We start from the raw sequence: 17,989 nt of genomic DNA on the forward strand, positions 1-17,989 counted from the left end.
AATCACACATGACAAACTGTCAATGTGAAAATATATGGAGCGCAGCTATTAAATATATTAATAAAATAATAAAATAATAGTAAAATAAAAATAATTTCCATTAAGTCAATTACAACATATTCATAAGTTGACTGTTAGAGCCAGCAGTCTAATGCAGTAATTCAGCATTAAAAATTGCACAAAGGAGCCTTTATTTCTGCTTTGGGAGTTTTCAAAATCTCTGGCTTGTTAAACTAACCTGACAGAAATTGTAAACTGCCAAAGCAACATTAATGCTACAATTAAGACTCACAAACTCACAATTTAAAAACATCATCTGTATACAGGTTTATCAAGTTCCCCAACATATGAGAGCTTTTATTTGGGCCACTTCTTTTTTCTCTAGATCTGTGAAGAATTCTCAGCGTAGTTTTTCTATTTACTCTGATTAAATATGCATGAAAATGTTCCAGTGCCAAATCCGGCACTGTTTCAACAACTGATCCACTGCCAGCTGTTTCATTCTAGGGTTGCAAGTACGCTGACACAAATGCACGCCTGAGAGTTTGGCTCACGGGGCAGACTGATCGAGATGTTTCATACAGACTGCAGTACACATACAGTAGATCAAACTCCAAGCTCTAGCTTGTAATATGGACTTATTGACATATCTATTAAATTCCTGCAGAGTCCTGTGGTTTTATAGGCTCTATAGTAACCTCATGACTAGTTAATGGACTTTGATGTGTCTAAATTGTAGGGGACCATTTAAATGTGAGAGATCAGGAAATCAAAGGATTTCTGTGGAGAGAATAAACTTGTTACTTAACGGACTCTCATTTGATTAGTTAGGTCTTTATGAGGCTGGTAAAATCTGCCAGCTGAAGGAGCATTTAGTATTAGTGAGTTGCCTGAGAGAATGCCGTGTGCTGTCATGTTTTGTAGGAGTAAACTGATATTATACAATAAATCAGGACAAGGCTGGACTGTACACCCATGACACTACACAGGAGCATCTTTCATTAAGATAAGATATTCATCTTCTCCTTCTGGTGAACACACATTTTTCAGAGTCAATCATGAAAAGAAATTTTTTTTTTCAAGGCAAGTAGTCAATAATTGGGGTGTGGAAACTCATAGACGTGGATCTGATTGCATCCTATTCAATTCACTTTAGTTTTATTTATATAGTTCTAAATCACAACAACAGTCGCCTCAAGGTGCACACAACACTGCAGAACAAACAATTAAAATCAGGCTTGTTTTAACAGCTAATGAAGAGCTAAATGTTCTATTAATGCAGACTCTCGGACTCAGTTGTCATTTCATTTCATTGTCAGTTTTTGCAATTTTCAACATTGTTTTTCACATCCAAGAAAGCACCTGTCAGTGGTGGAACGATGACACCTCTTTTGGGTAAATCGAGCTGCCATGAAAAGTGTTTACCAGGTTGAAGGCCAAGACTACGGTTGATGCTGAATTTGTATTTTAACAGTTACAGTTGTAAGTTCTTGTCAGCTGTACTGAACCTCAGAAAAGCTGATAGTTGTGCTGGAATTGGAGTGTGAAAGAAACTGAAAGAAATCTTCCCTAAATTTGCATCTGAAGGTGGTGGTGGTGTGGTGGTGGGGTCTCTAATTTTTATGGTAGCTTAATTTTAACTGAGAGAAACAGAAAATCAGCCATAAATCCAGAAAAAACAGATTATATAAAAGTTATAAATTGACTTGCTTGTCATTGAGTGAAATAAGTATTTGATGCCCTAAAACTCAGCCAGAATTCTGCCTTCTACAGGGAGCCTATATGGTACACAGATTACAATCAATCAGTCAATTACAAATACTCCTGATTTCAACTCATTATGCATAAAGCACACTTGTCCACAGAATCAATTTCTTCCATTCCAACCTCTCCACTGCCATGGGCAAGACCAAAGAGCTGTCAGGGCCATTGGTAACGCACTACGCCGTAATGGATGAAAATCTTGCAGCACCTGTAAGGTCCCCCTGCTCAAGAAGGCACATGTACAGGCCTTTCTTAAGTTTTCTAGTGAACATCTAAATGATTCAGAGAAGACTTGGAAGAAAGTGCTGTGGTTAGAAACCAAACCAAAATCCAGCTCTGTGGCATTAACGTGACCCACTGTGTTTGGAGGAAGATGGTTCATGGATGGGTCTTCCAGCATCACAGTGACCTAGAATATAATAGAGCACAATGCCAAGGCAATAAAGAAGAAACACATTAAGGTCATGGAGTGGCTTAGCCTCCAGACCTCAGTCCTATAGAAAATGGTAAATGGATTAGTTATTATATAGCGCTTTTCTACTCAGTCTGAGCACTCAAAGTGCTTATACAACACATTTTTACATTTACCCATGCACACCCATTCATACAAGCACTTCCATGATTAATTAAGCTAAGTGCTTTTTTAATTAGCTAACATTCACACTCCGACAGTTGTGTCGGAGAGCAACTTGGGGTTTAGTATCTTGCCCAAGGATACATTGGCATGTAGCCTGGAGTAGCCGGGAATCGAACCACTGACCTTCCGATCAGTAGGTGACCTGCTCTACCTACTGAGCTACAGCCACCCGAAATCTGTTAAGTTGAAGCTGAAGCTGACAAGTGGCAGCTAAGAAACCTAAAGGATTTAGAGTTTCTGTAAAGAGGAGTCGGCCAAAACCTGCAAACCTGGTGACCAAATACAAGTAGTGTGTTACCACTGTGCTTGTCAACAAGGGTTTCTCCACCAAATGCAGTCATTTTTTGCTTGTGGATCAAATATGTATTTCACTCACTGACAAATCAATTCATAACTTTTATGTAATGTGTTTTTTCTGTTTCTAGATTTTTGGTTGATATTTCTATTCTCCATTTAAAACAAAAGTATCGCAAAAATTAGAAACTGTTCATTTCTTTGTGAGCAAATGTAATGACTCTTGCTTTTCATTTTTACTGTACATGTTATTTCTGTTGTCTTTCTTCTTCTAGCTCTTATTTTAGAAGTTGAACTCACTTATACTTTATTTCTAGTGGGACGTCGGCAGTTTGCTCGTCACGAATGGGCTCAGAAAGCGGCCTACCTGTTGGGCTGCAACTTGGAGGAACTGTCTTCATCTATTTTTAAGCATCAGGCCAAAGGACTGCAGCACTCCACCTCATTCAGAGGAGGACCAGATGAGGCTGGCCAAAGTGATGGCTTAGGTAAAAATACAGCAAACTCTGGAATTTCTAATGGTTTGTTAAAATGGTTCCCACTGTTGTTATAGTGGACAGTTTAGAGAAGTGCAAATTAAGTAAGATTATATTTACTCTACCATTCATAAGTGTTTAAATTTATATTATGTTTATTTTCTTTGCTACTACAAGATATTTTCTAAAATTAAAAAATAGAATGGCCCTAAACATTTTTGATATTTTCATCAAATATTTTTTTGTCTTTCTATCGTTACGTGTAAAATAAAGCAGGAGGATATTGTCATCGTAGCATCCGTGCGTCTGTCTGTGAGGTTTTACCTTTCCAGTCTATAGACTCCAAAAGCCACAAGGAGCTGAGCCATAAAATTTGGCATATGCATTCTCTACCCTTCAATAATGTGCAATGCAATATTCATATTTCTGGTATTAGGACACGTATTATTAGTATGCTTTGTACACTTTGGGTATATGTATCTGAAGTGGAGAGTAAACAACATGGACTTTCAGGCTGCTAATTCTATGATCATATTATACTAATGATATGCAGCCTCTTTCTTATGCCTGATTGGCTTAGCCTAATCATGTGATCATATTGTGCTGTGTGATTGGCTATATGCACTTGACTTGATTATTGAGTGAAATGTGGGAAAGTATGGGGAGTGAAAGTTGGGATTCCCATATCTTGCAGCTGACCTAGGTCGCTGAACAGCTGGCAGTAGCTAGATAGTGAGGAACTGGGGAATCTCAAGTTTGTAGGCAACGAGTCTATTTATAGTAACATCAGTTCTAGGCTGAAAACTTATTCATGAGCCTATTGAATCTAACTTCTGATTGGCTGAGCATTGTATAACATGTTGGTCAGGGATGACCCGTGACCATAAATAGTACATAAATAAATAGTACAGATTACCACTCATCATTGAGCAATGTTAAAACCATACCTACTGCTCAGCAATATTGCTCAAATGTAAACAAAATCGTTACACTATGTTTTGTGCATGGTTGCCTTATGATTATAGTGATGTTATATGTAATACATTTATATCAGCAGATTATGTAGTATGGGTGCACTTTGTAGTCATATTCCTGTACACACATGAGTATATTATCATGTGAATACCTTGTAAGTATGCATTAGATCTGGATTATTGTTATGGATTATATAAATAAAAAGGCATTATGTAGTATACACCCTTCTACAAGAGTGCAGTGTGTGCTTTCTCTAATTTGTTTACCATGGACATTTTTTGAGTCTGTTCTAGGATGTGGTTACCAAAAAGTATTTGTAGAGATGTTAAAGATAATCACAGAATGTTGGTCTCTTACAGCATATTTGAAATTGTTTTGATTTAATGATTATTGTTAATATTGAAAACATATTTTTGCTGGAACATGTATTATATCTTTACTAAGCCAGGGGTGACTAAAAGTATTTGGATAAAAGTTTAAGGCAAGGCCTCCAAATTAGGGCAAAATAGTTTTGCAGAAGGTAATCAGATGTCTGCTGAAGGGTTTCTGTTATGAGGGGCTGTAATGTTATCCTGACTTCTACATTAATCTTATATTCTCATTAATCATGGGAGGATACCTGATGGGGTTTTTTTGTTATTGTTGTTTCTTGGGTGCAGATGTTTGTCTATTTACAAACGCTGTCTAAAAAAGTAGGTTGTGAAATATGTGTAAACTGTCATGTGTATCCCTTCTATCTCTCAGGCCCTAAAGTCACAGCTTTGGAGTGTTTGGAGGCCATGGCTTCAGGACTGTACTCGGAGCTCTTCACGCTTGTCATCTCCCTCATTAACAGGTTTGGTGTCAGCATTTACCTCAAATTATGTCACTACATTATTCAGATCCAATTTGGATTTTTCCTGATCTTGCAAGACAGTGGGATTCTTACAAAATCATTTAAGAATTCATCTTGTCTGACAAGCTTTGCACTTGTCACCAGACCTTGGTTTGTCAAACCAGTCAGTGTCCTGTCAGGAACTTTTGGGAGTCATGGGATGTTTTAGGCCCATAATAGCTGGTGATAGACAGGTGGTTTGTCCAGCCATCTGCCCTGTACAAACTATCTGGAGCGTCATAAATGTGCAGATATTTGGTCATTTTTAGCTTTTTAAAATGTATCTGCATTAACAAGCATTGACAAGCAGATGGAACAGAAAGTCCTGGCCCAGATATTTGCTGGCTACATTGGTCCAAATATGTTTACTGTGGTCCCCAGAACTCAGCAGACTGCCTCTGCTGGGGAGGGTCCTTGGAGTGAAAAGCTGTGCTTGGTCTGTAACACTGCTTAGATGGGTAATATATGTCAAAGTAGCATCCACATGAATCCCACTACCCAAGGTTTGCAATCAGATGATCTTTGTTATTGACTGTCTCTAGTCAGTGGTTTTACTGTTGTGATTGGTCTATTTTTGAATCTTTTATTTTGACTTTTGTCTTTATTCTTGGCACTGGCAGACAGGCAGCTGTGAAATCACTGTGATATTTCCAGTTTATTTTGTATTGTGCAGATTAAATTTGTCTCAATATGCTCTGCTGTTGTCAAGACTGACCACATGGTGTTATTCACAGATATCAGTTTAATTGAGAAAATTGCACATTCTGTCTGGACCTGTGACTGTGTTTGGTAGAAATGCCTTCTGTGGCACCCCCCAGAGTATGTGCAGCATTTTAAACAGTTTAAAGAGGATACATTTAATGCAAAAGGACATAAACTGAACATTGATTCAGTGTAATTTGGAGAATTCATGCTTTTTGATAAAGAACACTTGGACTGTGTGATTATGATCAGCAGGGGCTGAAAATTGATCAATTTGATACAAACACATCTCTAAAAATCGAACAGTTTGACCGGCAATTTAATTCCTAATCATACACATACAGAGAAACAAAGGTGCAAAGTCTGAATATCCCAGAAAAGCATTTTTTTTGTCAGCATGTGATATTTTGATGTATTTTTTTTGTAAAATATTTCATAGAGTGTCTTCAAATATTATAATGATTAATGTACTGTTTAACTCATCCAACAGTCTGCAGCTTCATAGTGTCAGAGTGACTTTACTAAAGCCTCATGATTTATCTGTGTCCCTCAGGGCCCTTAAGTCTAGTCAGCACTCGCTGTGCTCCCTGCTGATCGTTGACACTCCGGGTTTCCAGAACCCTCGGCTGGCTCAGCAGCAGAGGGGAGCCACTTTTGAAGAACTCTGCCACAACTACACCCAGGAGAGGCTGCAGACTCTGTTTCATGAACGCACCTTTGTCAAGGAGCTGGAGAGATACAAGGAGGTGCAGCTGGAGGAGCATTACACTAAGCAGGGACAGAGCATAAACATATTTCATACATTGATTTTAATGCCTGAAATAATAGTCACATGCAGTGAAATTACATCGCATTTATATTTTCCTCGGGCATCTGCCTGTACAGATAGTTCTGGATTTAATTTATCAGGATTTAAGATGCACGGGAGATCAGTACATGGGGTTCAGCAAATTTCTTACAGACTGCTTTTATGGTTGGAAGTAGTTCCAATGGAAATGATTAACATCAAGATCTGGAGTTTATACGATTAATTGAGCTTCAGGACTTGTATAAATATGCAAAAACTCAAAAGTTGAGAAATTGATGGTGAGAAATTTTAACCTACTGCAGAATGCACCGTTACCTCACAACCTGAAGGGTAGAAAATTTTCCCAAACTATTTTTTTCTAAACAAATGTACCTGCACTCAACCCAATCTACAATCTAATAATGGCTAATTTCATGATATAAATGAACAGCCAAACATGATTTTTTTGATGATCTCGTCTTCTGCTGGTATATGTCCTCTAGGTTACTAACCTGAGCTTTTGTCCCCTCCTGCATCTAGGAAAACATAGAGCTTGCTTTAGATGACATAGAGTCCAGCACCTCATTGTCTGTAGCAGCTATTGATCAAGCCTCAACCCAAGCTCTGGTAAGCAAATCTCACTACACTCTTTGTTTTGTTCCCACCTGAAACCTATCGTGAGAAATATGTGGTATTAATAACAGCACACATTAAAGTTGTATTTATGTTCAGTCATCCTTGAGGTATTCAGCTCCAGATTCAAGGGTGGTTTATCTGGGCCTAAATTTCAATCATCATTCAGGGAGACATTAATGCAAATGAAGCTGTAGGCAAATGAGTGCTCCAAAGTACCACTGAGCTAGCAAATCGCTCTTTTCATCACTGCTGGCAAATGCAAATAGTTGTAGCTCTATGGCCAATTTAGCAAAGCAGGCACCAATGTGTGCTGGAGCCAGATGATCTGAAATCTGGGACAGAAAACTCTGTTCTGCACTTCAGACTCGAATGAGGTTCAGCAGAAAGCAGAGTCAATTTTAAGTATTGCAGTAGCCTGTGTAACGGGTTCTTTATTGCCTTGGCTCTCACTACCTGTTCCTGTTACTGACCACAGTGGTCTTTTTGTTTAGCTTGATTACTCTAGAGAACGACTTATTTAATAGTGTAATCTTCACATGCTTTATCCAAAGCACACTCTCTGCTGAATCACTTTATTATATATAAACAAACCAGATATCTGCAAAAAAAAAAATACTTAAGCATAAAAATTCACAAAAAACCCCCAAACTATTTAGCATCCTCAAATGCACCAAAGAATAAAACAATTAAATGTGGATTATTAAACATGTCTCTGGAGCTTGAAAAAGGCGACTGGACTTCTTTTTGTTTCTTGAAGACGTTTCACCTCTCATCCGAAAGGCTTCTTCAGTTCTCAACCAAATGGTGGAGAGACCCAGGTATTTAAACCCCTGTGGGCATAGTCCCCTGGAGGTGGTTATGACCCTCTATTGATCATGTGCGTGAACACATGTGCCCAGGTGTGAAGGGGGCGTGGGTCATATTTAATCAGTGGTTTCAGTTGAAACCAATTTAGGACTCCGCTCCATTGTTTCCTGTGGCCTATTGAGGTCACTGGAACAAAGGTGTGAATGGGGGTTGAGACGTCTGGGAAGGGAGCTCAGGACAGCACTGTAAGCGGGGGAAAGTTGGTGACGTAATCCACCTCCTCTGTTCAATGATGGTTGTTCACAGTGGACATAGATGGCTTCTTTCACTCCTCTTTCAAACCATCTGTTTTCCCTGTCCAAAATGTGAACATTGGCATCCTCAAAAGAGTGCCCTTTTTCCTTCAGATGCAGATGTACTGCTGAATCTTGTCCTGTCGAGGTGGCTCTTCTATGTTGTGCCATTCGTTTGTGAAGAGGCTGTTTGGTTTCACCAATGTAGAAGTCCGAGCACTCTTCACTGCACTGAACAGCATACACTACATCGCTGATCTTGTGTTTGGCGGGTTTGTCCTTGGGATGAACCAGTTTTTGTCTTAGGGTGTGACTTGGTTTGAAGTATACTGAGATGTCATGCTTGGAGAAAATTCTTCTGAGTTTCTCTGACAAGCCCGACACATATGGGATGACAATGTTGTTCCTCTTGTCCTTCCTATTCTCTGTAGTTTGTGTTTGGCCTTCATTCCTGTGCATCTTAGCTGATTTGATGAAGGCCCAGTTGGGGTAACCGCATGTTTTGAGGGCTTTCTTAATGTGTGTGTGTTCCTTATGCTTCCCTTTTGCCTTAGAGGGAACACTTTCCGCACGGTGTTGTAGGGTCCTGATCACCCCAAGTTTGTGTTCCAGAGGGTGGTGGGAGTCAAAGAGGAGATACTGGTCTGTGTGTGTGGGCTTGACTCCCACCACCCTCTGGAACACAAACTTGGGGTGATCAGGACCCTACAACACCGTGCGGAAAGTGTGTGGGCTTGACACCCACCACCCTCTGGAACACAAACTTGGGGTGATCAGGACCCTACAACACCGTGCGGAAAGTGTTCCCTCTAAGGCAAAAGGGAAGCATAAGGAACACACACACATTAAGAAAGCCCTCAAAACATGCGGTTACCCCAACTGGGCCTTCATCAAATCAGCTAAGATGCACAGGAATGAAGGCCAAACACAAACTACAGAGAATAGGAAGGACAAGAGGAACAACATTGTCATCCCATATGTGTCGGGCTTGTCAGAGAAACTCAGAAGAATTTTCTCCAAGCATGACATCTCAGTATACTTCAAACCAAGTCACACCCTAAGACAAAAACTGGTTCATCCCAAGGACAAACCCGCCAAACACAAGATCAGCGATGTAGTGTATGCTGTTCAGTGCAGTGAAGAGTGCTCGGACTTCTACATTGGTGAAACCAAACAGCCTCTTCACAAACGAATGGCACAACATAGAAGAGCCACCTCGACAGGACAAGATTCAGCAGTACATCTGCATCTGAAGGAAAAAGGGCACTCTTTTGAGGATGCCAATGTTCACATTTTGGACAGGGAAAACAGATGGTTTGAAAGAGGAGTGAAAGAAGCCATCTATGTCCACTGTGAACAACCATCATTGAACAGAGGAGGTGGATTACGTCACCAACTTTCCCCCGCTTACAGTGCTGTCCTGAGCTCCCTTCCCAGACGTCTCAACCCCCATTCACACCTTTGTTCCAGTGACCTCAATAGGCCACAGGAAACAATGGAGCGGAGTCCTAAATTGGTTTCAACTGAAACCACTGATTAAATATGACCCACGCCCCCTTCACACCTGGGCACATGTGTTCACGCACATGATCAATAGAGGGTCATAACCACCTCCAGGGGACTATGCCCACAGGGGTTTAAATACCTGGGTCTCTCCACCATTTGGTTGAGAACTGAAGAAGCCTTTCGGATGAGAGGTGAAACGTCTTCAAGAAACAAAAAGAAGTCCAGTCGCCTTTTTCAAGCTCCAGAGACTACTATGACCTGGATGACTGAGAATCTACACAGACATTATTAAACATGAAACATAAAATTCCCCTTTAGGACATGATTTCATAATTGGTCAACATATTGATTTATTCTGCCTTATGTTAGTTTAAATGAGTTTAAATGAAACAACACCCCTGAGTCATACTAACAGAAGCACAGGTCGAGGAGGAGGAGTAGCAGCAATCTTCCACTCCAGCTTTAATTAATTAGAAAGCCTGACTCTCAGCCTTGTCCTCCCTAACTGGAAAATTCAAAAATCTGTTTTATTTGTTGTTCTCTATTGTTGACCTGGCCATTACTCAGCGTTTCTGCCTGACTTTTTATCTGATTTAGTGCTCAGTGCTCAGTGCTCAAAATAATTATAGTGGGTGACTTTAACATCCCTCGGAGCCTCCTCCTGGTAGGACATGCCCGGATCACCTCATCCAAACCACCTCAACTGGCTCCTTTTGATGTGGAGGAGTAGGGGTTCTACTCTGAGCCCCTACCAAATGGCTGCACTCCTCACCCTATCTCTAAGGGAGAGGCCAGCCACCCTTCGGAGGAAGCTTGTTTGTACTGTTTGCATCTGCAGTCTCGTTCTTTTGGTCACTACCCAAAGCTTGCGACCATAGGTGAGTGTAGGGACGTAGATTGGCCAGTAAATTGACAGCCTCACTTTCATGCTCAGCTCCTTCTTTACCACGACAGACCGGTACAGGGTCCACATCACTGCAGAAGCAGCCCCGATCCGTCTTTCAGTCTCCCGCTCCCTTCTCCCATCACTCGTGAACAAGACCCCGAGATACTGTAACTCCTCCTCCTGGGGGCAGCAACTCGTCCCTGAGTTGGAGTGGGCACTCCATTATCTTTTCCCACTAAGGGCCATGGTCTCAGACTTAGACGTGCTATTTCTCATGCCAGCCGCTTCACACTCTGCTGTGAACTGTTCCACTGCGAACTGGAGGCCACAACCTGATGAAGCCAACAGGATTGCATCATCTGCAAAAAGGAGAGATGAGATTCTGAGGTCACCAAGGTGGAAGCCTTCTGCCACTTGGCTATGCCTAGAAATCCTATCCATAAAAATTATGAACAGAATTGGTGAAAAAACAGCACCCCTGACGAAGTCCAACACCCACAGGAAACAAGTCAGACTTATTGCCGGCAATGCGGACCAAGCTCTTGTTGTAGTTGTGCAGGAACTGAATGGCCTACATCAACGGGCCAGACACCCCATACTCCTGCAGCACCTCCCACAGGTTACCCCAAAGGATGCGGTCGAATGCCAAGTCCACAAAACATGTGTAGGCTGGATGGGCAAACCCCCCGCACACTCCAATATCCTTGGAGGTATTCCTTCAATCGCCTGACTGTAGCCTCAGTTAAAGTCAGCAGAGCCCCAACGCCTTTGGTGATATTTCCACTTTCTCTTCATTATTGTGTGTGTGGTATTGATACACTGGACTGCTTTTCTGTCATATGTTAATGTTTAATTAACATACATGATGGTGACAATATTAGAGTTGTTGTTTATGTTTACGTTGTGGTATTCTTGTTGTTTTTTTCTGCCAGATGCTAGCTCTTGCAGCTGTTTTTAACTCATGACCATGTGCTGGTTTTCTGTGAGAGTTTCACATTTTCTTGTTATTTGTCCCGTTTCCTTTTGGAATTTGTCCTAGATCAGCATTATTAATTGAAATCTAATTTATGATGTGTTTCTCCTTTGTAGCTTGAAAGGGTCTGCCTTTTCTCTCCACTCACTGATTGCCTTCTTGCTGAAAGCCTGTATGTTATCAGTTGTACAAATATATGCAGCACTTGGCCTTTGTAGATGATTCTGTGGCCCAGATGAAGCTGAAGCATGTACTGTATTCCAATTTTCTTAAAGTTAGAGTAAATATAAGATAGTGTGTATTACTGTTTGAAGTGGAATCGAATCATGAGAGTATGCAGTTTAAAGTTTTAGTGAAACATTATATTAACAGTTTGTGCTTTTCAAACTTTAACGAGTGCTGGCAAATTAGAAAATGGTCTTAATTACAGTAATTATGTAGGATAAACACATTTTTTTTTGTTCCAAACTGTGTTGATTGTTCTAGTTTCAAAGGAAATTAAATCTATGTTTAAGGCCTCTATCAGATCCCCCAGATATTAGCTGAACAACCTTAAACTGCATCCACACTTGAAGCAGTTCACAGCAATGTGACAGAGACCACAGAAAGTGAATAATGACTTCAGGTGATTATGGGTGAAACAACCGCTGGCAACTCAAAGTGGGTGGAACCTGAGATAAACTTCTCAATTTCCAGGCAAGCAATTGAAGTGACTACCAATGAGAGAGCAAGATAACATAGACTGACATATGACTGGGTAATAAATACATTAGAGGATTACCTAGGTAACCAGTACCTGAATATTAACACAATGCGTGTAGATGCAGCTTTATCAACAAGACTGTAGGATGGATTTCTGTTTGTTGGCATGTGTGAATCTGAGGTCAGTTTGATCTAACGGGTCAACAGTTGAGATGAAGCCTTGAGACCAGACTGACTTACAGGGAATATTCACACATTCAACTTTCTGATTTATATAAAAGAGAGAAAATCCTTTTTATGATCCCCTAGATGGATTGACACATTATGTACACGCATTCACAGATAATACACTGCTCAGCCACAAAATTAAAAACACCTGCCTAATTTTGTGTGGGTCCGCTCATCCTGCCAATCAGCTCTGACTTTTTAAGGCAGGGAATCTACAGACTTGAAAGCGCTAGCAGTACAGGGCCTCTGTGGACTGAACTTGTTTTTCTAGCACATCTCACAGGTGCTTCGTTTGATTGAGGCCAAGAATTGGCCTTGAAGGATGTGGCTTTCAAATCCAGCACCTTGGAATTGGAGGCCACATCAACAGCTTAAACTTTTTGTTCTGACTTGTTCTTTAAACCAATCCTGAGCAATCTGTGCAGTGAGGAAAGGCGCATCATTCTGTTGAAAGGGGCCACTATAATAACAGAGTACTGTTGCCAAGAGCCTGTAGCAATGTTAAGGTAGGTGGCACAGGTCAAAATAACACTGAGAGAAACACCAAGGTTTCCCAGCAGAACCTTGTCCAGAGAATCACGCTGCCTCTCACATGCCCTTTCACATTTTGTTTACTTAGCACCAATTCACAACAGTCGCCCTAAGGCACTTTATACTGTAAGGTAAAGACACTAGAATATTAGAAAGAAACCCAAACAATCGGACAACCCCCTGAGTGCAAGCACTTGGCAACAGTAGGAAGGAAAAACTCCCTTTTAACAGGAAGAAATCTCCAGTAAAACCAGGCTCAGTGAGAAAGAGCCAGAGCCGAATAAATAGTAAATAAAGTCTAATAATGAATAAATGGAGCAGGGAGTGAAAAGAGATGGGTGAAGCCTATTTCAGCGTAAATAAGCAATATGTCCCAGCTTTATGGAGAGTTCTTTTTTACACAGCAACAAACTATTTTTTCAGGCAAAACAAAGATCTCCTAAATGAGTGCAGTGACATTTCCTCTGTAACTTGTAACGTGTTATCTGCTTTAAGATGCGTGTTTGTGAGTTATACCAGGGAGTCAAGCATCTCTGATTTGTTGCCTTCTTTTTTAGGAGCCACATTATCCAGGATCATACGCAGTGAGGATGTAACTCTATTAACACGATAATTGACCTCTGTGGGAGTAGAGTTTAGGTAGCTGCTCTGCATTGTGTTGGCATCAAAGAAGATAACAGTGCAGGAATCACTTCCTTAAACTTAATTACAGCATTTTCAGAAAAAAAACATCTATCAGAAAGACATCTAATGTAATTGTGTGTGTGTGTGTGTGTGATGTCATGTAGTGCTAATTACTAGACCAACAAATTATTATAATTAATCTAATTCTAATGTTGTTGATCGAATCATTTTAGAGGTATCACCATGTCATATCATACAAACATGCGTTTTTCCAGTACCTTTTGGGTTAATTAATAGCTGCATTACTAATGACATCCAGAAGACCCATAGAAATGGAAACACACTGTGACTTGCAACTTGTTATTAACAATAATGTTAACAATAGAGGTGCTGAATGTGAATCTAGTTTGTTATCTCTGGTCAAATAACAACAACCTTTTTTTAAATCTCTGTAAAGAATTCAAATACCTCTTTAGCTGCTAATTACTGTTCAGCAACACAATCCCAAGCCTCTTCTTTAATTCAGACAAGCCTTGAGAGTTAGCTAACTTTCTGTTTTCATCAAAGGCTGCCTGTCTGATCTCCGCCAAGCCCACAAATGCAACAATCCGAGCCATTCTATGAAGAGTTTGATTACAATGCAACTTTATACTGACAACAGTAATTTTATAATCAGCTATTAAGGTTATAAAGGCATATAACCAAAGCAACCAATCAGCAACCAAGTCTTTGTGCTTTGATAAGGAGCTGGTTGCTTTTACCGGAAGCAAAAAAAAAAACAAAACATTTTTTTTTTTTTAAATAACACATTCTGTATTTCAAAAATATGGAAAGTATCATATTTGTTGCATTCTGCTGACATGAGGAACCATAGCCACCTTAGAAAACTGCCTGTTAAAACACCTTTTTTACCCACCATGAAAGCTTAATTCTTTGCACCATGGACAATATGCAGATTGAGGAGCAAATAAAAAATGTGAAGCAGGGAGCCCTTTGCTTCTTTACACTGTTAGACTTCTGGTGCTAATTTGCCAGCATTAATTGAACATTGATTTATACATAGAAAAATGATAGGCATTCAAAATGGCTTACAGCAGAATCTTAGTTTTGGTCTATTCCAATAGAATAGTTGCTCTTATTACATGGATTGGGAAATAGAAATGTATTAAATCCTTGTTGATGTCACTGATAATGATTACTTCTTACTGTACTTTAAAGATTTCAGCTGCTGCCGAGTATGTTAGCCTGTGTGAGTTTGCCAGCTCACTGAGCTCTGAGTGCAGTCATATTGTGTTAGGATAGGATGGAAAAACTTCTTAAAACTAGAATATTAACTTTAAGGGTCTTTCTTCGCTCTTTAATTTAAATCAGTGCTGTGGTAAATAAGTGGATGAAGTTACTGCTGTCACTGCCCTATGATGAAAGTGATAGATACAAACCTCCATACTCATGTTGCGTTTTCACCCATTTTTGCTCATCACAGGTTCGTACTCTGGCCAGGACGGATGAAGCTCGAGGCCTTTTGTGGCTCATGGAGGAGGAGGCTGTTCAGCCAGGAGGTTCAGAGGAAACCATGCTGGAGAGACTCTTCAGCTACTATGGCTCTGCACAGGGAGAAGACAAAGGTGAGTACTCAAACACATAGCTGCCTCTTAAAGCAATCAGTTGAGGCTTTCTGGAGAAGCACAGATCATAATCCTGATACACCGTGAGGGAATATTTCCTTTCTGTTGCAGGAGCTAGTCTGCTTCTGCGAGGAGAAAAGCCCCACCTCTTCCTGCTGGGCCACAGCCATGGGACTAACTGGGTGGAGTACAACACTCAGGGCTGGTTGAACCATGCCAAGCACAACCCTGCTGCCCAGAATGCTGCCACCCTGCTGCAAGACTCCCAGAAGTATGAGGATTCTGTCTAAACATGCACAACATCCAGTTTAATAGAACAGAGTATGCAGGGATTAGTCATCACTGCTATCATGTTTTTTTTTTTTTTTTTGCACATCCATTCCCTGACAGAGAAGCTAGTACAACATATTCAACATATTGCTGTCTATTCTGCAGATATGAGGCAAACCAGTCTAATGCTGATTTAAGAAACCCTATAGCTTCAAGTTTCATTAGTAAAATACCATGGTCCACTGTGTCAAAAGCTTTCTGAAGATCTAACAAAACCATCCCAATATAATTACCTTCATCTTGTTCCATTCTAATGTAATCCATCTAATCCATAAGATGAACCAAGCAAGCCTCAGTCGAAAAAGATGAATGGAAACCAAATTGAAACTCATACAAGAGATTCTGATCAGAGAGGTAGCGGTACAGTTGTTTATACACAACTTTCTCAAATAATATAGATATGGTAGAAAGAATTGACAGGTCTGTAATTACCAGGATCTGTTTTACAGTTTTTCTTATGTAGCGGAATAACCCTTGCCATCTTTAAATCATCTGGAATTTGACCTAAAGAAAAAGAAACGTTTAAAATATAGGCAAGGGGTTCCGAGATTATCTTAGCACCATCTTTAACAAATTTGGGTGATAACTGATCCAAGCTGGTAGCCTTACTTGCATTCAAATTTGACAAAATCTAGCATGCATCCTCCTTAGATACCAGAGAAAGATACCCCCCCCCCCCCCCACACACACACACACACACACACACTATTATAAAATTGTTGAACAGGTGTTCTGCCATATTTACCAGTGCTCTTAGGCAGTTTGCGAACTAAATAAGAAACAACAAAAATTCATTAAACTTGTTACATACTTTTACAAGATCATAGCAAACTTCATTACCCATATTAAGACCGATAACACTCGACTGAGCCTTATTTTTAGTTGCTCTACTAACACGTTTCAAAACATTCTACAACTTTTTCGGTTTCACTATGATATTCAATAATTTTAGAATTAATTTATTCAAACTTTTCTGCTTTTTTCTTGTACTGGATACTGTTACATAATGCAGTGTACCATTTGTAAAGTTCATCGTTTGAAGTCCTTCTGAATTTCTTATAAACATTAATCCCTTTCATGTATCAGGTGTAAAATCTCTCCTGTCATCCAAGATTCTGTATTACCCTTAACCCTTACCTTTAACCTTAACCTGTCTTAAATAGTGATGTTTTATCCACAGCAGTAAGAAATTTGCACTTAAAAAGTGACCAAGCCTGTTACACATCATCACAAGTGTAAATCTCAGACCAATCAATGCTAAGAAGAAGATTTTCAAATTTTTCCTTGCTATAATTTTTTTGATGATCTGACTGTAATAGTTTCATGTTTATTCACCGTGTTTTTTGGTTTGTTTCCGTATACAATATATTAACGAATGATCACTTATACAACAGTTAAGAACACCAGAATCTTTAATCCTTCCTTGATCTGATACAAAGATCAAATCTATTATTGTAGCTGAAGCAGGGGTCACATGTGTTGGTTCATTTATTATCTGAGTCAAATCAAACTGATAAAAATCTAGACATTGAGCAAAACAAAGCACTGGATTTACGATTAAAATCCCCCATAATTACACATTCAAACTTATCCAAAGATACGGTGTTCAAACATGAACATTCAAGTTTGTCAAAAAAGTTACTTTTGTGAGGTGGCCTATAGCACACACCAAGCAGAATTGATTTAGTCTTTGGTAAACTTAACTCCAGCCAAACTGATTCACTCCTCTTACTGATTGAGGTGTGTCCTTAGTGCTAAAATCTGGCAACATTTCTTGTCCGACCTTTCTTGTCCTCAAAAAATGAGTCCAATGGAGATGGTAAAAGACATCAGTTACAATACCAGCCATCATTACTCCTACCAAGAGCATGATATTCCTTAATAAAAATAGTCATACACTTACGATGAAACCATATGTCACAACTGTCACAGCACAAACCTGCTTGGGAATTGCGAACCTCTTTGCTGAACTCGCCACATAAAGAAACTGGACCAGGATTCAGTTGAACATCACTCACCGGTAACAGCAGCAAAATCCCCAAGTAGGGCAACGCATAGACAGTTCATTTCATGAAATTCCTTTGTGATTTTTATTTATTTTTTTTAATTTAAACCGTTATTTAACCAGGTGAACAGATTAAGAACAAATTCTTATTTACAACTGTGGCCTGGCAAAAGGGGAAGCCTTTTGAAGGGAAAGGAATAAAAGAATTAAAAAAGAAAAAAGAAACAGTAACAGTAAAATTATTTCTCCCACGTCTGCCATACTTCTCCCCTGGTTACTCATTCCATCCCATTCCATCTAGCTAATGCTAAATAATTTGTTCTAAAAGGCAAGA

The 17,989-nt window shown here is 39.8% G+C and overlaps 1 protein-coding gene across 2 annotated transcripts in view; it reads left to right on the plus strand.

Moving 5' to 3' along the window:
• The window catches only part of myo18ab (myosin XVIIIA b), a 172,399-nt gene that overhangs the window by 49,218 nt on the left and 105,192 nt on the right, over positions 1 to 17,989 (plus strand). For both annotated transcript variants that reach the window (XM_030743863.1, XM_030743862.1), the window contains exons 12-17: positions 3,013 to 3,183; positions 4,891 to 4,981; positions 6,276 to 6,468; positions 7,050 to 7,136; positions 15,179 to 15,320; positions 15,432 to 15,591. In XM_030743863.1, coding sequence (XP_030599723.1) covers positions 3,013 to 3,183; positions 4,891 to 4,981; positions 6,276 to 6,468; positions 7,050 to 7,136; positions 15,179 to 15,320; positions 15,432 to 15,591 — 844 coding nt within the window. The remainder of the gene's footprint in view (positions 1 to 3,012; positions 3,184 to 4,890; positions 4,982 to 6,275; positions 6,469 to 7,049; positions 7,137 to 15,178; positions 15,321 to 15,431; positions 15,592 to 17,989) is intronic.

The sequence above is a fragment of the Archocentrus centrarchus genome, chromosome 13 (assembly GCF_007364275.1).
Source record: "Archocentrus centrarchus isolate MPI-CPG fArcCen1 chromosome 13, fArcCen1, whole genome shotgun sequence".
In the NCBI taxonomy this organism is placed as follows: domain Eukaryota; kingdom Metazoa; phylum Chordata; class Actinopteri; order Cichliformes; family Cichlidae; genus Archocentrus; species Archocentrus centrarchus.